This window comes from Castor canadensis, chromosome 2 (assembly GCF_047511655.1).
Source record: "Castor canadensis chromosome 2, mCasCan1.hap1v2, whole genome shotgun sequence".
In the NCBI taxonomy this organism is placed as follows: domain Eukaryota; kingdom Metazoa; phylum Chordata; class Mammalia; order Rodentia; family Castoridae; genus Castor; species Castor canadensis.
Window position 1 is genome coordinate 88,036,530 of NC_133387.1, and position 22,682 is coordinate 88,059,211.

At 40.7% G+C, this 22,682-nt stretch overlaps 1 protein-coding gene across 18 annotated transcripts in view; it reads right to left on the reverse strand.

The window, feature by feature from the left end:
- Cpvl (carboxypeptidase vitellogenic like) overlaps positions 1-18,623 on the reverse strand; it is a 135,977-nt gene extending 117,354 nt beyond the window's left edge. For 3 of the 18 annotated variants that reach the window (XR_012445258.1, XM_074065201.1, XM_074065204.1), the window contains exons 1-2: positions 9,231-9,399; positions 1,155-1,334 (exon numbers count right to left, since the gene is read on the reverse strand). Coding sequence is in view for 17 of the 18 variants with exons in the window: in XM_074065201.1 (XP_073921302.1) it covers positions 1,155-1,334; positions 9,231-9,297 (247 nt within the window). In the remaining variant the exon portion in view is untranslated. Of the gene's footprint in view, positions 1-1,154; positions 1,335-2,196; positions 2,299-9,230; positions 9,402-11,163; positions 11,386-15,520; positions 16,019-17,095; positions 17,246-18,599 lie in introns of those variants that run through there. The other 15 variants (XM_074065214.1, XM_074065209.1, XM_074065210.1 and 12 more) reach the window with 12 other exon arrangements.
- Positions 18,624-22,682: the final 4,059 nt, after the last annotated feature.

A 22,682-nucleotide genomic window follows, 5' to 3' on the forward strand; every position in this document is an offset into this window, starting at 1 on the left:
TTTCCCTAAACTTTCCAGTATCATTCTCATCCTATGTACCAGCTAACCCGCTGCACAGGCACAAATTCTGCAGCTGGTAAGCTGGTACATAAATTATCCAGAGTAACTTCTGGCTCCTGAGCAAGCACCAATCCCTCCATGTCTTTCTCTTGTTTAAACATAGTCTCCAATCAATGCTCTCCTCACTCAAGTCCACTCATCATTTTCATCAACAAACATACACATGCTTCTATTCCATTAAAGACCTTCCTTGACCTCAGTGAAACCTCTGGCCACCACCCCATTTCTCTGCTTCTCTTTATAAACAACTCCTTCAAAATAGCTTCCTATACAACTTTATAGTTCAGAAGTCTATTGAGGTCCCTGAAAAGAAAAAAAGATGGAGTCATTTATCTACAAGGTGACTTACCTAAGATCAAACAAGCGTTAAGAGCAGATGCATGTAACACCTTGCAGTCTCTAATAGCACCAATTGAAACCCTGTTTGTTATTAACAATTATAATAGGAAAGCTCACAATCTATAAATAAAGTCATCTGCAAACACCAATATTTGCAGAGAGATTTACAGGATCCAAAGAGTTTTCACCTGCTTTTTCCAATTGGATTTTCATGACATCTCCTCAGGTTGGGTAAGCTATTACACCTTCATTTTATTCACAAGGAAACTGAGGCCTAGGCTGTGTGGGTAACTTGGCAGGTGAGGGGGCACAGCCAAGTAGATGGAAGAAAGCTGTGCGGGTATGAAGCCTGTATCTACCAGGTGGCATTTGGGTGAACTTTGGCAAGCTGGTCCGCCTTCTCTGTTTTCGTTTTCACATGTGCGATGTGCATACATCCCTTTTTACTGAGATGCGTAAGTGGGTTCATGCAGAATGCCCCACTGACATGAGTAAGTTTTAAGGTTGGTAGTGGCCTTGCCAATGTCTACTGGGCACAGGCACTTGCTACTATTATACATAGAAATGCACAACTCAACCACATAAACAACCCAGCTCTGACTTTCATTTTAGCTCAAAACTCAGATGACATCAAATCACTAATATTTGAAATAAAACTATTGAGTAAAAATACTGAAATGTATTTTGCATCCTATGGAACAAGTGCTTTAGAAATCCATGGAAATAATCCAGTGGTTTTTCTGACTTAAACTCACCTTCCTTGATCTTCCCAGATTCAATATAAGGGCTGAGAAATAATGGCTGTCCTGCATCTCCAGTACGTGGCACGGAAACCCGAGTATTTCGGTACATGGAGCGGAATAGCCCATCGGTGGAGCTGACCATCAGCAGCACCAACAAAACCTTCCACATGGCACCAACTATCTCTTTTGGATCTAAAATGAAAACAACATATTCCACAAATGAAACAAAAGAATAATCAGTTTTTGCCCAGCCTTTTTACATACAAGAACTCCACTTATTCAATCAAAAAAATTCATTGTGTATAAAGACCGTTTCCTGGGCTGGGATGTAGCTCGGTGTTACAGTGCTTGCCTAGCATGCGTGAGGCCCTGGGTTCGATCCCAGCACCAAAAAAGAAACAAAGACAAAAAAAAAACCCTCTCCCCAAAGACCCTTTCCTAAGCAGCAAAGATATTATGGTGAAAGAGGGACCCAATCCCTACTCATCCTGACCTTCACAATCTAACAATGTAACTGGAATCTAACAATGTAACTGGAAAACAGGTTATGTTTTTAAAAATGTGATCTGGATACTAGGTACTGGGGGCACCTGTCATCCCAAGCTACATGGGAAGCTGAGCTAGGGTGGATCTTAGTTCCAGGAGAGCCCAGGCAAAAAATTCATGAGAGTCCCATCTCAATGCGGGGCAGGGGTGGGGCCACATGGTGATGCATGCCTGCCATTCCAGCTATGGTGGGAAGTTTAAATTAGAAGGATCGAGGTCCAGGCCAGCCTGGGCAAAAATCAAGAGCCTGTCTCCAAAATAACCAGAGCAAAAAGGGCTAGAGGTGTGGCTCGAGCAGTAGAGTGCCTGCCTAATAATACCTAAGTTCTAACCCCAGCACCACCAAAAAAAATGTGATTTGGAAAGTAAAGAGGATTAGATAATGCCTAAAGTCAACATGGACTCTAACTGGTCATCAAATGAGTAACAGAAACCATTCTGTCTGTCACTAGAGGAGGAGAGAGCATTGAGAGCACACTTCAGACAAGCTGTCTTAGGAAGGCCTTACCAAGGTCAAAGTGAATAGAAGGTATGTAGAACTCAGTCAGATGCGAGAAACAGGGAAGGCATCATGGGACAGCTTGGCAAAGGTGAGACCTCAGGTGTCTACCTGTAGGTTGGGCACCGTGTAGGTTAACTTAGAAGAAGCAATGGATTTTTGGCTATTTCCTCTATCTCTTATAAATCAGCAAATTTTATATTCAACAACAAAAAAAGAAAAAGGAAGAAAGGCAGGATCCTATTTTCTATTCCCACCTGATAATTAAACTCAAGAAATTAAGCCTCAAAATTCATTAGCAAACAAAGCATTCCAACAAAAATTTCCAAGATCTTCAGATCTTATGTTTGCTAAGAGTAATCATCTGGCTAATTGCACGATGGCTTAAAATGATGTGATGAGTTATCTGAACTTAAACATAGATTTATAAATGGTGTTCACAATGTGTTTTTCCATGTATTTTCACTGATTTGAATCTCCTAATAACTCCACCAGGAAAGTAGGAACGAGTGTCACCAATTTTAGATAAGGAAAATGTGACTCAATGGATTATCTCATTGAAGACCTGAAAGTAAAGAAACCAGGACTTGGCCTCAGTTAGGGCCAGGACTAAGGGGAAGGTGAGTAAAGTACATGTTAGATAGAATTCTGTTTTTATCTAAAATATTGACTTATTTTTTCCACCATATATTTTTCATCACATGAATTTTTTTAAAATACTGCATAAAATACTATTTAATTTGATTACTGGGGTTTTGTGATGCTCTCTCAAATTTTCCACCTGAGACAGGTGCCTCTCTTGCCTTCCCCTAGTTTCAACCCTGCTGAGTATCTTGTGATGGTTACACCAGTGCTATATAAGCATGATTCCAGTTCTTAGCTCTAACTTCTAAATAAAATACATCAAATGAATAGATGTCCCATCACTCAGATTTCTGGATACAAAAAGAAACACACAATTATGCAAATACAATACCTAATTTAATTTTCAGTGCCTTAAATTGCCAAGCCATTAGAGCATCTTAAATGTACAAAGTGTGTAAAAGTCTGTTAACCACAATGTTTAACACAATCCAATTTGCAATAATATGAAAATATTGGTTGTGGCAAGTTTAAAAAGCTTTTCAGCAACCTTTCTCCATCAAGATAAAAGTTTATAATCATAATTTGATTGAATATATGACCCTTGTCATGTCTCTCAGGATTACTTAATAAAATTCCCCATACTGAATGTAAATAAGCCTACACAAATACAGTATGTTGCTGAAAACATGCTTTCGCCTATTATTGACTGTAATAAAGAACAAATTGAATTTAGAAACTGAAATTAAGTCCCCAAGAAGATCAAGGGTAATGGTTACTATGGCACTAAGACACTTTTTAAATTATGTAAACTTATTATACTGATGGCTTAATAGTATAGCTACTTTCAAAGAATGCCTCAAAATCAACAATTCTACTGTAATTTATTTTTTAAAAAAATTGGTGGTAAAATGATAATGAAAGAAACTCTTCCAGTAAGAGGGTTCCCCCTTCCCCGGGGGGCAGAAACAAGAAACCAATTCTGCCATGTAATTTTCCAGTCTTCCAGAGCAAACCTCCACCCCCTTAATGGAGCCACTAATATTTAGATAACCAGTATAAGTCACAGTGCTTCCCAGTAAGCAAAGGTTGACTCAAAGATGTTAAAGAAAGAGGCAAAACTGGTCTAGTTTTAATTGACATAAATCTAATACATAAGAGTTAGGTTGATTTAGTAGATCTCATTAATGTTTAATCAGGTAACTATTCAAGTCATGGTTTCCCATGTAGGTGAATTAGAACAACAACATGTTCCTTTCACAGTCCTCATTTAGCAGTCAGAATTCCTCAGCTTTGCTCAGCTGTCATCTCTCCTAATGACACAGCAAGCCATTACCATGAACCCAGGAATGGGTTTTAAAAACACTCTTCTCAAATGCTTTTGCTTATTCTAAATTAGCTCGAATGGTTTTATTTACTAAACATTTATCAAACACTTTATAAACTAATAAACCCGGTACTAGACAGAAGCTATTTCCCAGTGAGAGTGAAAAAAACCTGTTAATCATATACTTCATCATATTTGCTTCAAATAATATAAAAACATTGTTGCTATATCTAGCTCAAATATATCACATGGAAGGATGCAGGCAAAATGCTCCTATTAACAAATGTTTAGAAACAGAATAAAATTCAAACAATAATAGTAGAATCAAATAAAACTCAAAAGTACATTATTTACTAAAACTCTCTTACTAACCCTTAATTATCACAGCTGGAAACCATGCATCCAATGTACAATTTTTTGATACTAAACAAAGCTATTTATCCCAGTGTCTTTTAGAATATTAAAGACTGTCAACAATTTAAAGTACAACAATAAGACATCAGATAACTTTAAGTTAGTTACACACCAAAAATGGAATTATATACAGCAATGGAAATTACTCTACTGAGAACACTATAAAGTATAAGATAAAGAAAAGCAGAATACAAGATTGGATATGTAGTACTTTCTCCTTATTTTACATTTCTTATGAATTTCAAAGTTTTCTACAATAATCAGTCTTCTAATCGGAATAAAAGTAGTTATCTGATTGCTTTTGCTTTTTCTTAAAATACAATGAATCAAGTAACAGACATGTAAAAACAGGGCTTGTTCCTTATTCCTTATCACTACCTGGTTTTGACTTCTTGCGTTTCCTAGGAATAAGGTTCTGATTGTTCTTCTAGAACAAGTTAATTCTTTCTCTAACATTCTGCTGAGTTGTGTGCTGATCTCCTAAAGCCACAGAACCTCAGAGTCTCGGTAAAGTTTTTCTTTGATAAATTAGAAGGCTTTGCTGTTATGTTAATAATTATTATTATATTTGTATTTAATCCTGCCTAGATTCCATACCAAGTATATACATAATTGATATTAAGCAAATACTTGTTGAACTGATGGATCTAAGAAATGGACCATGTTTTTCTAAGACCTACACAAGATATTCCATGTTCATGTGGTCCAATTTCTTCTTCTAACAGACTAGAAAACTGAAGCCTGGGGAAGTTGCTAACTTGATCAAGATTACACTGTTGTTGAGCTGTGTGGGGAAGACTCAAAGCCAGGATTCATCTATGGCTCTAAATCTAATCTGCTTCCCGCTGTCCACCTTTGAGTATTCAAGTATTCTAACTTTTATTTTCTCAACAGAAAACAGGAGCTGGTAATCACTCCTTTCATACATTGTTGGAAAATGTGATAAATAAACAAATGAATGAACAGAAACACAGATAACTTCTAGGGAAGTTCAGATTCCAGAGACAACTATTAATGCCAGTTCTGCCAAACCACAGTGGGTCTTGACAAGACAGCAACTTCTTTGAGTCCCACCTGGTGTGCCAGACCCATCCAAGAGAGCTGACAGTTAAATTTTCAGGAACTTTGACAGCCAGTTGTTCAACACAGACATTGTTTAAAATTAAATAATAAAACCTTACTATGGAATGAGTTGTATTTTAAAATAGTGGTTAAGAAATTTCTCATAACCCATCACTTCCTAAGTTGCTTCACTACATTTTACTAAAATCTGAGATCCAGAGACATGTTTTTCAATCTGTCAAAGGGACAGACTATCTAATAGTTTGTTTCTGGGCAACTTTTTCCAATTTTATGTTCAGCGGTCATGTTGATAGCTTGACTGCAGATGTAATAGCAGAATTTACACCAAAGAAATCAGCAAATAGGATACGAGGGCTTTTCCCCCTCAGAGAGTCAGCTGTCAAACACACATCTGCCTCAAGTTCCTTATCTGTAAAACTGAGCTTGCTGGACACTACTTCCCATCAGCTCAGACTATAATTCCAGTGGAGATGGCCAGCAGAAGGGACAAGAGGAAAGCTCCTGCCTAGATGCTTCTGCATGGAAGCAACAGCAACACACAAGGGGCCTCAAGAAAAGAAACCTGAAGAAGCCATCAGAACATGTGTGTTCTATCAGTGAAAAAAGAATCAAAAATTCCAGAATGAGGACAAAGAAGCAAAGAGCAAAGATTTGAGCCAGCCTTCTGTGGTCCCCTTTCTCTATTTTAGACTATAAACTAATTCAATCAAAGAAGTCATAGTATGGCTCAAGTGGTAGAGCACCTGCTTAGCAAGTGAGAAGTCCTGAGTTCAAACCCCAGTACTGCCTAAAAATACGCCCAACACTCACCCCTTGAGTGTATATTTTTGCTATGAAACAAATTTCCTTCCAATCTTGTAAAAAAATAACTAAATGAAAAGTTTCATGTAATAAATATTATAGCTGCAATTGAAATAGTTATTTGGACTCCCTTACATAACTGCCTTGCAGATTCTCAACATGATACAAAAAATTTCAAAAAGCAAAATAAAACAAGCCAGCTAGTAGCAGATACTTCCATGAAATCTATAATAAAAGAAAGATACAAGAAAGTGGTTCTACTGTTTAAGAAAGGTTCACTTTATTTCTCAAAAGAACTCAAGCATATTAAAAGCATTTGAACTCTATAATAAAGGACTATTGTGTAATCCTGAATTAAATACCAACCCAAGTCTAGCTATTTCCTTAAAGAATTTCCATGCAAATGAATGGGTAGAGAAAACATTTATTGAGGGGCCTGATATTCATGTTCAGCTTAGGCATCATTTTAATTTCTAAAATTGGTATTTGAAGCTCTCTTCCCAGAGACGACATGTACATGACACACAAGGTTAAGGGCAAGCTTTGGCTGAAGTGGTCCTGACATGTACATGCTTATCTCCTTTCCACAGGCCGCACCTCTGGCGTGAGATCTAGTGTCTAATCACTCTAATGAATTAGCTGTCACTATGCCTGCCACCATATCCTTGAACACATGGGAGCGGCAGACAAACTAGTTATGTGGCAGAGGATGAGAAGAACCAGGAAGGGGAAAGAAAAAATATAATCTGACACTGCAGTACTGAGATTTATTACCCAGAGGAGAGTTGGGAGTGGGGCTACAGGGGACTGGGAAGTAAAAGTGTACATGTTCCCAAGTGTTAGTGACAGTTTTAAAATGGGAATATCATGTTCATGATCAAAGGTATTATTACGAGAATGATACTGCTAATCGCTACCAATTATAGAATACTTCCCATGTACAAAGAACTGGGCTAATTGTTTCAAAGTTTTTATTTCTAACCCCTAAAAGGTAGGTAATATAATCATCCCATTTTGTAGACAAGAAATTAACTTCAGAGAACCTAAGTTACTTGCCCAAAGTTCATACAGGTAGTATGTGGTAGAGTCAAGAATTGAGGTGTCAGGGCTCAGAACAAGACACATCAAAATACAGCACCCAGGCACACCGAATACGGTAAGTCAACAGAAGCTGAAGCACCTTTTCTTTCCATCTTTCCTCCTAGGAGCTGGCTATAAAAGAATTCTCTGACTCACCTTCCAGGTAAGTCATAAGCAGGTCATAAGACCCTCATTCCAGAGGGTCTTGTCTCTACTCAGAAGAAAGGAATATCATAGAGAGAGCCCAAAAAGGAATCTGAGCAGGACTTGCTGACTTCTCTTTAGTTTATTAAATTAGATCTTACCCTTTGGTCCTCCAATCATACTTCTGCATGGCTGACCACCAAAATAGAAAGTCTCCCCTGAGTCTCTGGGACTTCATTTTCTGAAGACATGTCACTTAAAAATTATGGTAAATAAATTTGCTATACTTTTCTCTGGCTAATTTTTTCTTTGTTATAGGGGTCTCAGTCATGAACTTTGTGAGGGGTAAGGAAAAGATATTTTCCTTCCCAACAGAGGCCAGTCCTAATCTGTCTCCAAAGACCATCCTATAGCCCCTATGCCAGCATTTCCCAAAATGAGCTATGTGAGCCAGGGTTCCCCCTTCCTATATAGGTAAGTTTGGAGATATTACATACTATATCCTTCACAGAATTAAATTACTATGTTTCTAAGAAGATCTGCTTAAAGTTAAAACTTCAACCAAGTATTACACAAGCAACAGTCTTTTGTTTTTTTGTGCAATCTGAATAAAAATAGCTATTTTGTCTGGTTCCTGAGCTGCTGAATCACCCTCTGGTATTGCTTCTGTCAGCAGAAAATTATTTTCGGTCTCTCACCTGCTGCCTGCTGAATTCTGTCTGTACCAACTTGTTAAAAACATTAGCAATCTCCTTATTTCCAAATTCAAAAGAAAAATTTCAGTCTCAGTTGACTTTTCTGACATATTCACATTGCCCCTTTTGCAACTTTATCATTGGCTCCTGTAGTGTGTGCCTTCATGAATCTTCCAGAAATTTTCCCTTTACACTTCCCTCTTTCTCTGCTTTCCTCTTAAACACTGGATTTCCCAGAATTCCACACTTGCTCCACAGCTTATCTCACCCTACACTTTCCAGGGTGGTCATTTTAGCTGTCACTTTCTGCTGACACCATTCCGAATGACAACTCCTCTCAAAAGCTCAGGCTCATCTACCCAACTGTCTACTGAACCTTTCTACCTGATGCCCTTGGCTTTATTAAACTCAGCATGTCAAAATGAAACCTAACCTTCCTGCTAAAACATCACAGTGAACTGAACGTATTCATTTACTTCTGTTCCCACAGGAAACCTCCCTAAAATGAAAGTAAAGGCATTTTTGAAATGTATAAATCCCATGGCCCAATTACACAGGAGAGACAACAGTGAATGAGGCAGATCAAACTTTTGTTGTTATTAGATGGAAAGTAAACAAAGAGCATGCAGCAAAGGAAAGCAGGAGGTGAATGAGAAACAAAGTCATTCAGATTACAGAACAACAGAAAGTTCTGGCTACTACAGAATGTGAAGGTGCTCACAGAGCAGGGAAGAGACTGACCCTGTAGAAAAGTTATTCTTCAGAAAGTTCAACCAGACACTTTAGGCTTGGGAATCTGAAGAAAGGTGGGGTAGAAGAGACCTACTGAAAGCTAAAAGAGTCTGCATGTCACCCAGCCCTGACACACTCAGAACTAGGGATGGTGGCAACAAGGACCATCCATCTCTGTCCCTCACCTTGTGCAGGAGACTGAAGGATTCCTCTCTGTGGTTGCTGAATCCTCTCAGAGCAGAACCTACACATATAGACATGTAGGATCCTCCAAGGAAATGCCTGAGACCCCTGTAATCAACTAATTGCTGACAGTTCCCTTCAACCCAATGGAGTGTCAACTAGCAGTTGAGTTTATTATACTTATGTAATAGACTGCAAAGTAACATGGGAAAACTCCAATGTGGAAGAAAATTCACATGAAAAAGAAACCCCTTCTCCCCAAAATAAAAAAACCAACAGAAACAAAAAACCTCAGAATAAACAGTAATGCATGGAGAATGACTTTCTGAAAACAAAAGATATCCTTAAGGAGATAAGAGAAGGCATTGCATTCAATAAGCAACAGAATGCTGTGCTTTTTCCCTTTGGATATTGGAATATTTTTTTTTCTATTTAACAGGCAATGCAGAGACATGGCAACAAATATTCAAATGGGGCAAAAGGAATACATTGAAAAGTTCTCTTCCAATATTACCATCAGTATTCAAACTCCCCTTCTTTTTGAAGAATATTTTATTAGCATTTAGTAGTTGTACAAAATTTCATTGTGATAGTTTCATACATGCATACAATGTATACCATCTCATTCACTCCCCCTCACTCTCCCCCCTCCTTAAAACAGTTCCAACAGGCTTCATTGTTCTATTTTTATGCATGTACATGAAGTATTTCAACCATATTCACCCCCCTTCACCCTCTCAGCAAATGCACGGCCCTGAGTTCGAACTCCAGTACCACCAGAAAAAAAAAAAAGGCATCTGGGACAATCTAAAAAGAAGCAAATAGAAACTTAAAGAAGGATTTAAAACTGTACAAGAAAGGGATTATAATTACAGTACAGTCACTTGGCTGAGCAGTGAGCAATGCTTATATAATAAGATAAACACTGAATGTTGACACAGCAAAAATTTAGAACTGTAACCATTTAAACAGGATGCAGGGTAAGAAATTTGGGAGATTTGGTATGCAAAGTGCTAAATGCTTACCTTGTTGAATAAGACATTGAAATTAATAAAATGTACAATTCTAAAGCAATAAAAAGTAGATCAGGAAGGTAAATATGAGCATAAATATGTGAAAGTGTAGGAGGAGGTCTCTGAGAGAAAGGAAAGATGAGAGGGCAAAGACTAGAATTTCTCACTGCAAGAATTATAATATTGCTTAGACTTATTTAAACCTATGTATATGTATTCTGCTGACAAAAATGACAAGTAATGCAGAATTCAAGAACTAAATTTCTATCGTTTTCTCTAAATTTGTCTTTCCTCCTTCACTTTGTGACTCGGTTGGAAATCCCCTATGCTGTCAAGTCCTAAAGCTAAAAACCCAGGATTTGTCCCTGACCTATCTCCCTTCCTCTCACTGTCTTCACACAGCCAACCACCAACAGAATCTCGAGATGTTTCTAAATCCACCCTCTCCTCTAGCCCTCCTGCTACAACCTAATCCAGGTGCTCAGCATAACTTGCCTGGACTGTCACAAATCTCCAAGCGTGCTTCCAACATTGACTTTAACCTCTCGTTACATGGATGTCTCTATTCCCCTCATCTTCCTATTTATGTTTTCAGCAATAGATAACCAACACAAAGGTAAGATATAAGCATCCGTAGAAAGTGGAGAGAGAGCAGGGTGGAATCTAATGAAGTAAAGAGAGAGCAGATTGCGGAGTCTTGTAAACTATCCTAAGAACTTTTATTTTCGTCCTCTAATGCACACTGACAAGGTCCAAGAGGGAGTCACGGCACGTGGTCGGTTGCCTTGTGGGGCACTGCAGCAGGTAAGGCTTGTGCCCCACAAGGGAGCCCCACCAAGCAGTCAGTTTGTTTAAGGCTGAGATTGCTGGGAGCTCGATCCACTAGGGAGGGAGAGCTACTACACAGCAAGACCTCTCTTACTCAGGAGCAAGAGATCCTCTGACAAGGAGAGGCACATTCAGGAGAGAGTCCCTTGCTGCTAGTGTACGTTGCTCATGAGTATTGGAGGACACTGGAAAGCACACTCTGCTGGGTCCTCAGTAGGTGCCCTTTTTATATGTCTTTTTTCTCCAGGGAGTTCCCCTCTTATGTCATTAAGTCCTCTGCTGATTGCTTACACCCTTGGGTGTAACCCAGGTGGGGGTCCACAGCAGACTGCTCTAGACATCATCACATCTTAGCATGAGTGTCGCCATATTGGGCGTTTCTTGGTTGCATGCCTTATCAGTCCTGTCCATATAGATGGTGTTCTGGTGTTGGCGGCAGCTGTTTATCTATAGTCTGGAGGTCTGACGCTCACCGATTCTAAACTGCACTACACCCAAAGTACAGACAAACTTTGCACGTTTGTTAAGTAAGACTTTTATGTTCTCTACAAAGTGTGTTCCTGGTAGCCTTTGGTCAGTGGGCTTTACCAATCCACTTGAAATATGTACTGAGAAAACACAGAGATGATAAGGAGACTATAAAACTTAGAGAAGAAATGACAAACCTGGACCCTGGAGGGCAGCTGAGGTTCTCCTTATCATTCCAAGAGTCACAGGATGTCCTCTGTCACAATTCCTGCTTTGCACAAGTTCAAATTCCTGCTTTTACTTTGTCAACAGCTGTCTCCTTGGGTGAGTCAATTTGTTTCCCCCCTGCACTTCAGTTCCTTTATTTGTGAATTTCAGTGATTAGATGGGCTGTATATGTCCCATCATCCTCTCTTGGCTTGGAATTTGTAGGATTCTACCTAGCACCCAACAAGATCAAAATAAAACTTCTGCACACTCTGAGTCACAGTGATGATTCATATGGCCCCATTGATGAAAGAACTACTGTGCCTTTGGTGAAGGCCCAGATCCTACACGATTCTGTCAGTGTTTGCAAGGCCAGTCACCCAAGAAAGGCTATTTTGGAGTCTATGCCAAAAATTTGTCTAATTACATTGTTTTTGAGTAAGGATTTAAAAAAAACAACAAAAAAACCCTATCAACAAATCATCAGCAGTCGCTTCCAGCAAGTCTTTTTGAAACAAGTGTAGATTTGGCAGACTCCACATTTCAGTGCATGTGTACAATAACATATGGAGAGTTCAGGAAGTCATTGAGTCACAGTGGCACAAGAGGGCCACTTTCCTTCAAGCCAAGTTGATCCTACAAACACTCCAACACTCAGAGAGGAGAGAACAAAGCAAAACAAATTATTTCCAGTTGATTTGCTGCTGGCTAATAACAAACTTCACCAAGAAACTCAGGCAGGAACAGCTTTCATTTTCAGGGTTAGCTATGGCTGTTCCTTTCCCCTGTGTCACATATAAACTCCATCAAAGGATCCAGCCATCTTTCAGAATGGCTTCATCCTTGTTTAACTTTCTATATTTCTTGCTATTTGATTTAGGAGCTCAGAGGCTTTTTCCCCAGGCCAAGTCTTTCCCAACAGCCTTCCTACCCTCCTTCAACAGTAAACAACCACATTTCTTGATCCATTGAAACTTTCAGGCCCTTCCACACTCTTTTTTTTCACACAAATGATTTTGCCTCCTTGCACAGCACTCCATTCTTAGAGATAGTCTGGACGTGTACGGGGTGGGGGGGTGAGAGAATTCACTAAAATTTATAGGGAGTTACAGATTAAAAAGAGACAATGCCTGCCTTCAAAGAGCCCTCAGTCTACAAAAGAAGACAGACAAATGCAGGAAAACCAGTAACTCCAGGCAGACTGGACAAGTAAGCACTGTAATCAGATGCAAGGACTGGGTTCTGTAACCCCATACAAACAAACACTGCACTACTAAGTTCTCCTTGGGTCATGATCCCACTTGCAATGTAACTCCTGTTGCTCACTCTGCGAGTGGCTTCTTGTAAAATCAGCAAATAAGGATTAAGAAAACAAAACACAATTCTTGTGGCTACCAGAGTGCATTGGGGTAATCTTGCTGTGGGGGTTGGGATCCTATCCCACTCTCTCCAAATACTCACAAAGGAAGGAAAATAAATAAAAAGCAAAAAGGGGCCTTAGTTACAAACAAGTGGGGTAACGAGAAAAGACAAAAGATCGACAGGCTAAATCCAATGACAGAAAACACTTTTTCCCCATTTCACCCTTAAAAGAAATCAGCAGAGGGTAGAAGTTCTGATCTTCAGGAGAATTAATGAAATGACTATTGAACTGAGGGAAGTAGGAAGGGATTGGCATTTCTGACAGAGGTTGGCCCTCTGTGCAAAGTTCAAGAAGCTGGATGAAAACAAAACAGGATAAGAGGGCAGACCTCTTGCCAGAACTGAGCGGAATCCTAATGCCTTTCATGGTTGTAGATTAACATATGAGAGATCATGCAGCGAGACCAAAGGCAGTCCCTAGAAAGACCATCTACTTGAGAGACCTTGAAACAATCCCTGGCTTCAGAGCAGGTGCTAAACAAACCCAACATCTCTTGCCTCACCAGTGGTTAATTGTAATAAGACAGGATTACAAAGCTAAGCAATTATTCCACACAGAGCTGAGCAAGTATTCAACACATTGGGAATGAATTAAAGTGGAAGGGAAGGGGGTAGTTTGGATTGCTCAATGTGGATAAAAGCTTGGCAACTGTGCATCTAAATAAGTGTCAACCCTGAGGTTTGTTTTGGGAAATACAGTTATCATCGGAATAGGGTTTTATGGTTCCACATAGGATGGACATTGCCTTGTGAAAGACAAAGATTCATTAAATTGCCTGACTTCCTATTCGGAAATGGCTTTCATAGAGAAAGCACTATACACTGTAAAAATTCTACATAAAAAATCCGTAACTTTCTCCCTTCTCCCCTTATTCCCCACTGTCCCCTTATACCTTCCTTAATAGGAGTAGGAAAGACTTACTCCACTCCACTAATATGGAGTTGTTTCTTGGTGATGCTTGCAAGTTATTAAGAATTGTGGCTATAAAACACTATGAATAGAACAGTCTATTAAAACACTAATAATAGAACACCTTACTTTTTTTCTGTTCCAAGAACTCTATGCAGTCAGATTTCCCTCAATGTTTTGCCCTTCATTCTCTCCTTCCATACATTCTCATTCCAAAACCCCTGGAGCGCTAATTGTTTATCTACCCATTTGATCAGTCTTATAGGCAGTACTGGGGATTGAATTCAGGGCCTTGTCCTTGCTAGGCAGGAGCTCTACCATGTGAGCTATTCTTCCAGCCCTTAATTTATTCAGTCTTGACACTGCTGTTGGGCATTTCGGGGTCCTTCACAATGTGACTCCAACATAACCTTCCACACTAAAGTCACATAACCCCTTCACAAACTGTGTGCACAAATCAAAACCTTTTTCCTTCCCTAACTTTACCCTGACTTTTTCATTTTTCAGCTTTGTAAAGCTCATCTCCAAGCAAATAATAGGAACTCATCAATGGCAGTTGAATGATAAGAGACACAAAATTCTTTAACTTTTCTGAACAGTTGAACATTTTCATAACCAAACATTAGGAGAAATATTAAATATTCATTAGTTAAATGGATGAATGTGGATTAAGAATCTATCTCATGGGTGCTAGGTTACTTCCTCCCCAAAGAACCATTCACGTGCAAAATACGACAAGAGGTCTTCTTGAGAGAGGAGTATGAAATACAAAGTCTCAAAAGGGAAAGGAGGAAGGGCTAGTCTCAGGATGTTCAAATAAACATTTTGGTCAGTAATCACATCTGAGCAATTTAAAGACAGTCACTATCTAGAATTAAGCTACAGAGAAAAGGTTAAGTGAGCAATACCTTCTAGAGGAGAGCACTCTCAGTACACTGGTTTTAGTTCCCTTGTGCTTACAAGACTGAATTCTATACAAAAAGCACCTAATTGTTGTCCTGTGACCTCAGTCTATTATTACTGAAACCTGTGAAATTACAAATAAAGCATGAAAGTTCAAACTCCCATTCCTGGTTTTGACCAAGAAAGTAAAGTCCTTCTTAGTTTTCTGCCAGGCTTAAACACTCTACCAAATCAACAGAGATTGTTTTTGTCAGTGCTGCGGCTCAAACACAGGCCCTTGCATATGCTAAGCAAGCACTATATACACTGAGGTAAATTCTAGGCATTAAAAAAATACAAATATTAAATAACTAATTCTAGCGGCACCTTTCTAAGTACGAGAAACTTCCCTGTATAAGTTTGTTTTTAATGTTCTTAGTTCAGGCCATGAAAATCCCACATTACAAACTCATTAGGAATGTTAACCTAAAACAATCATGCTTATTTTTTAAAATGAGCCATACTTCCTATGAAGAAGGAGGGTCATTAACCATTTACTTACCTTAGGTGTCCTGGGTGCTAATAATAGGGTTTGTGATGCCATGTGAGGCAGATCCTATGTCCTTCCTCTCTCACTGTCTTGTGCTGTGCATACCAGGGGAGTGGTTTTTACTCTAGCAATCATGTTTCCCAAAACAAAGATGAATTCATTAACAAAATCTGATCATACTGTTTGCTGCCTGCTTTAATTTTTTTGCTGGGAATGAGCTGGTAAACCCAGCCAGCATGCTTTCCTAACATTCTTCTGAGTCATTCAAACTGTCATTCAAAGCCCACTTATTTCCTGGGCTATAAAATCACCCTAATAGAATCCCTCTGTAAACTGGCTTATAAGCTCGATTCCTATGTTCTGTGGATCCAGTTATGCTCCTCCAAACACTCACCTATAAAAGATACAGCTTTTTGCTAGGAACTCAGACCTCCTACAATTGGGGATGCCTACCTAGTGCATCCAGTGCACTAATCCAGTGGCTGAAAGGTCTGGACAACTGTGCAGACTTTCCTATGCCAAAAATAGCACTGCACTTTTCCAAAAGTGTTCCAATTCTCATTTTGGACAACTTTCTTAAAAGTCATTTTTCAAGTTAATAAAATGCATTTTTGTGATATTTTAAAAATTCTCCTTACAGCTCTATTCTTACTTATTCCACACCAAAAAAGTAAAACACAGCTATGTTTAAGGGGAAGTGGGCGGAGTAAAAATGAGTACCTCCTTCCCCATTCAGTGATGAGCCCTCCCCAATGTCACCCAAGTGGTAGACTCTAGAACTAGCATTCCAACACAGGGGCCTTAGCTTCAAGCCCCAAGCACCACTAGGACCTACTGTGGTTGCAGGGAACACAGAGGATAAAGAGGTGACAAATGAGGCACCACCATAATTTGGCCAGAGTTTTAAACGCTGCTTGTTCTGTTTCTACCACAGAGTTCATCATCAACAGTTATTTAAGGAAAATTACCTTTCACTGAAAAGCTAAGCACTTTCTATATGTTATTTCTATTTCTAACAATTCTGTAATTTAAAAAAGAAAACGTGTTCATTGGTAGACTGGGGCTTGCACCGCTTAAATAATTTGCTCTAGGTTACCAACTACATAGTCAGAGTTGGGCTATGACCGTACCTATTCCAAAGCCCCTTTTTTCTCCCTTGACACCAAGATAACCTTCAAGGACCCAAGGGCAGAATTCACAGGGCAGGGGGGCTGCTTCCACTTGTCTCCCCTCCCTCTGGTTCCCCCAAACCCCTATTCAAAGAATAGCACCTCCAAGTGTGATTAGATTAAGGCTCCATGGCACCTTCCACTTCCCCTCCACCCCAGCACCCATGAAATCAAAACAGCCCACAGACACGCGATGATCCCGGAAAAGGAAAAGGAATGTGCAGGTCCCTGTCCTGAGAGGGTAGAGGACACCATAGCTTGGCACTCTCCTAGAAGGGCTTCTGGACTAGAAGTCACCTCCAGGCCTGGAAGAATCCCAGGCTGAGACCGCCTCGGGCTGTGCCTGGAAGCTTCCAGAGTGCTTCCCCAGCTCAGCTCACCCAGAGCATCTCCAGTCCTACTTGAAAATCTGAGCTACCTCAACCTCACCCCAGGGTGCTCTCTGCAGACTTGGTGCTGATGGCTCACGAGACCACCGCTGCGCACTCCGTGCTGGGGATCCGAGGCGAGGTTCTTGAAGCGAAGCAGGCGGGGCGCGCAGCACTCGCGCTCACGCTGGGCAGGCGGCGCTCCGCGGTGTGCTGGGCGCGCAAGGTCCCCAGCTGCGGGGTCCCAGGGAGGTTCCCAAGTCAGGCAGAAGGGATCCGCCTGTCCAGTCCCGGCAGAGCGCCAGCAGCTCTCACGCACTTTACTAGGCTCACGTGCCTGACCGCCTGGAATCAACACTTTTCCATCCTGGAAAAAGCAAGCAACAAAACCAAGCAACTCCAGGTGGAATCTTAAAAATGAATGGAGAAAGCTCTGCTGCAGTGCCACTCTGCTTGGTTTGTTCCTTTGTTTTCTTTACCACTTTTTTTTTTAAGCTGCTGTCTTAGAATTTCAACTATTTTGAAATTATTTCCCCACTCCAGCACTTGCGAGCCCAGTGTTTGTCTAGAACCCAAGTGGGGTTTTACTCCCATGTTTAAAAACATGGCAGGTTTCATTAATGGGGTCCATTCCAGGCACATGAATAGTGAACAAGGGCCAACTTTGCACTGAGTGTGAAAGCAGCTGATGTGTTCTGTCCTCTAATTATCCCCACTTTGCAAGCAGGGAGCTGAAACTTTGGCTAAGTAACCCATCCAGAGTCACGCTGATTTTAAGTGAACTCAGTGCATATTATTAAGTATTATCAGATAAGGTGCTGGGCACTAAGCCAGACAACAAGGAGAATAAGGTCTTAAAAAGACAAATGGTAAATAGTTAGACAAAATCAGGGACTGTCATCATTCCTAGCAACGGCAGTGCCAACCAAAGACAAGTGACAGAGGTCATTGGGCGCCTCCAGCTCAGCCCACTCTCCAACGAAGTGCAGGACCCTGAGCCAGCCCAGGGACACTGGAAGTACTGCCAGCCCAGCAATTGTTTGGGAGGTAGGGAGAGGGACTCATGGCACCCCAAATTTGGGGTAGTTTGTTGGGCCACTAAAGCCAACTGAGACACTGGAACAAATTACTTCACGTCTCTGAATCTTAAATCTTATATGTAAATCATATAGTATGTGACTGTAGCCATCACACATTATGCATGGAAGTACTTCCTCTTGTCTGTCTATCTGTCTGTCTCTCTCTCTCTCCCAAAGGTTTGAACTCAGGGCCTCATGCCAAGCACACTGTCATGTCCCTGGTCCTTGCTTTAATTATTTTTCAGATAGGGTCTCAGTTTTTGCCTGGAGCCAGTCTTGAACCTCAATCCTCCTACCTCTGCCTTCTGCATTGCTGGAATTACGGAGGCACAGGACCATGCCTGGCCTTTATTTTGAGATAGGGTCTTTAACCTTTTTCCTGGGTTGCCCTCAAACTGAAATCCTCCTGTCTCTGCTTCTCAAGTGGTTAGGATTAAAGCCATGGGCCACTGTGCCCACCCCACTACCCACTTACCTCTTAATAGAGAAAAAGTTGTTGGTGGGGAAAGAAGTTTTCTTTAAGGCCAAGATCAGCTCACCTTTACTGCTTGCAGGACCTGGTGCAGGAGTACGAATAAAGTTTCATAAACCAGATACCTTGATAGTTAACTAAGTTAATAAACTATTGTGTACTATACATCCTACCTTCCTACCTTGACAGATACACCTTTGTAAGGCTGTGAAAGGCCAAGTTCAAGCCCCTGGATGTTCTGCACTTAAATGTGGTGGCACAGGGAGAGCTGGTTTCCAGCTCCTGGTCTGCAGCCACCTCCTCTCTTCCCACAGGGCTCCAGAGTGTGGGTGGAAGCTCATTCCAGCTACCCAGAGAGTAGGGCCTGGGAATGCACAGACAAGAACATTGTCCACTCATGGAGTTCACCTATATACAAGGGTAGTGACTAGCCAAGGAACACCTGTGCCCAAAATGAAGCCAATTAAATGAAAACCAAACTGAATTTTGGTTTTCAGAATGCTTAAATGAATGAACCATGCTTAAGCATTCTTGTTTAAAAACAGTGTACCACAAATTTTACCACAGTTTTAATAACCATAGATGCCTGGAGGGTTAAAAATGGCAATTTATCAAAACATCATTTGAAAGTGTAAATTCATTTCACAATCATCTAGTTTTGTGAGTGTTGAGTAATGCATGTTTTCATTATAATTTTTGTTTCAGTTCCCCTGAGTGAAAAATGGCATACCTTCACTAAAAGAAAAACATTACAATTACATTTATTAAAATATAGGCCTGCCATCCATTATGGTATTTCAGCCAACAGTGGACTACATGGTAAGTGGTGATTCCATAAAATTATAATGTAGCTGAAAAATGCCTGTTGCCTAGTGACATCGTAATGTCACACATTTGTGCTCATGCTGGTGTAAACAGACCTACCCTGCTGCCAGTCATATAAATGCATGGTGCGTGCAATTCAACCTAGTATACAGTACTTGATAGTGGTAATAAATGACTGTTACTAGCCTACTATCCATAGATAGACAGATATTATTTGGTGGTACTGGAATTTGACCTCAGGGTTCCCACTTTCTATGTAGGTGCTCTACAAATTAAGACACACCTCCAGCTCTTTTTGCTCTGGTTATTTTTGAGATGGGGTCTCACTTGGCCATCTTGCTTTTGCCCAGGCCAGCCTGGACCATGGTCCTTCTACTTTATGGTTCCCAAGTAGCAGGGATGACAGGCATGCCCAGTTTTTTTCTGTTGACATGGGGGGAGGGTCTCTAGAATTTTTCACCCAGGCTAGTCTAGAACCACAATCATCCTCATTTCAGCCTCCCGTATAACTGGGATGACAGGCATCACCATCATGCTCAGCTGTTGGTTGAGATGGGGTCTCTTTTTTGCATGGGCTGGCCTCAAACTGTGAACCTCCCAATCTCCATCCCCCCAAGCAGCTAGGATTACAGTTATAAGCCACTGGCACCCAGCTATTTTTAATCATCATTTTAGAGTATACTTCTCCTACTCACTGTAAAACATATGCTGGCAGCAGCCTCATGCATCTTGCACTCACTATGTCCCTGATTTCATCGTTTTCTACTGATCTTGTTTAATCTCTTGTTGTTTTGTTCATTGTGGCTCCCAAGTCTACAAAACCCACTGCTAATATTGCCAGTAAGAGACCACATTGTGATTAACTTGGAGATAAATGAAAAGTTATTACGGATTACAAAGGTGGAAGATCAGTGCTGGTCATTGCTCACCAGTCACCCATGTCCCATTCCACCATAGCTATGATCTTGAAGAACACAGTGGCAGAAGGATCTGTACCACGAAAAGCAAAGAGAATGACAAAAATTTGAGAAGGCCTTATGTCAGCTATGAAGAAACGTCTAATGACCCGGGTTGAAGACAAGACACAGAAGAGTATCCTTCTCAGCACCATGGCCAATGATAGGCAAAGCAAAAGAATGGTTGGACCCAGCTGTGAGTCTGAGTATACTGCCAGCTCTGAGTGGATTAAGTGATTCAGAAATCGTTACGCATTACCTAATACGAAAGTGAATGGTGGGTCTGCAAGTGCTGATGTGTAGGCAGCAGAGTGGTTCCTCCCTGTAATTCCTGCTACTTGGGAGGTCGAGGAAGTAGTTTCTTAGTGTGAGGGCAGCCCGGGCAAAAAAAATGTGAGATCATGTTTGAAAAACAAGCTAAAAGCAAAAGGACTTGGGTTGGACTCAAGTGATAGAATACTTGTCCCCAAAGCAAGAGACCCAGAGTTTAATCCCCAAAACTGCAATAAATAATAACTAAATAAAATAGTGGGAAACTTCAGATAAGCTGATCGTGGTGGAAAATTACTTGCAGAACGCATCTTGCACGTTATGAAAGTTCCCTATTCTGGAAATGATGCCATAAGGAGGCCAATTCAACACCAGACTTCAAGGCCTTCACGGACAAGATGAAAGTCTTACTTGGGACAGTGGTGCAGGAATCAAATCCCTTGTGACCTGGCAGAGTGAGGAACTCACGGCCTTCAAGTATCTCAGTAGGCACACACTGCGAGGGTCCTTCAGAGAAGCTGTGATGGTCCAGCCATCACAACTTCTCTGTTGGTGAAATACAGAAGTACTGTTAGGAGAATAGTGTGCCTTTTCAGGTCCTGTTGATGGTCAACTATGGTCGTGCATATCCTCCTCTGACGAATCTTCATACCTATGTGGAAGTGGTGTTTCTCCCTCCAATCACCTCTGTGAACCAGCTGATGGACCAGGGAATTTCTGCAGCTTTCAAGGCCAGCTGTCTGAGGAGGACATCTGCCCATTGCTGAAGCTGAGGAAGACACCGGTGCCATGTGGAAGGATTATGACATCTGTGACTGCGCCAAGAACCTCGCTTGGGCTTGGGTGAGGTTGCCAAGGAGTGAATGCATCTGGAAGAAAACACTCAAGAGCTATATCCCTGACTTCAAAGGATTTGCAGAGGTTCTTGAGGAACTGACTGGTGGTTAGTTACTGGAACAGAGACAGCTGAAGAAGAGGCAAGAGAGTTAAAAGGACACTGCAGGGGGAGAGAAAGAAAATTCACAGCGAAGGGTTTGGTAGAATCTTTTGCAGACCTCCACAAGTTCCTTAAAAAGTGTGAAAACATGGATCTCAAAGTCCATGAAAGGTTTTCACTAATAAAAAAGCATGCCTGTGGTGCATTGTCTGTATCAAGCAAATCTATGATGAAAGAAAGAAGCAAACCAAGCAACCCCCATGGCATATTTCTGAAAAGCTGGACACTTCCTCAAGAGCCCCAGGCAGGTACTCAGGAGGGATCCAGAAGAAGGCCTTGTCATAGGAGGTGACAGCTGCATGCGTGTTGCTGTCCCTGAAGACCTTCCTGTGGGGTAGAAGCCAGTGATATTGATGATTATGACCCTGTTAGGTCAGACTAATGTGTGTGTATGTCTTAGAATTTAACAAAAAGTTAAAAAAAATTAGAGAAAAACTTCTAGAATAAGGCTATAAATAGAAAACAATTTTGTATAGCTATATAATCTGTTTGCATTTTAAACAAAGTGGTGATACAAAAGAGCAGGCAAACTTTAAAAAGTTAAAAATTTATAAAATAAAAAAGTTACAGAGAGCTAAGATGAATTTATTAGTAAAGAAAGAAAAAAATTTTTGCAGTACTGGGGTTTGAACTCAGGACCTTGTGCTTGCTAGGTGGATGCTCTATCATTTGGGCTACGCCCCAGCCCTAAGAAGAAGTATTCTTAACAAATGTAGTGCAGCCTAAGTATGCAGGGGTTGTAAGCAGTTGCAGTGCACCAATGTCCTAGCTCTTTCCATTCACTCCCCACTCACTCACTGACCTATCCAGAACTTCCGGTCCTATAAGCTCCATTTATGATGAATGCCCTATATAGGTGTGCCAGTTTTAAATCTGTAATACTGTATGTTTACTGTGATTTTTCAATATTTGGACATGTGTAGTGTTACTAATACTTACCTTGGTATTAGAATTGCCTACAGTATTCAAAACAGTAACAGGCTATCCAGATTTCTACCTAGGAGCGATGGATCGTACCATGTAGCTAGGATTATAGGC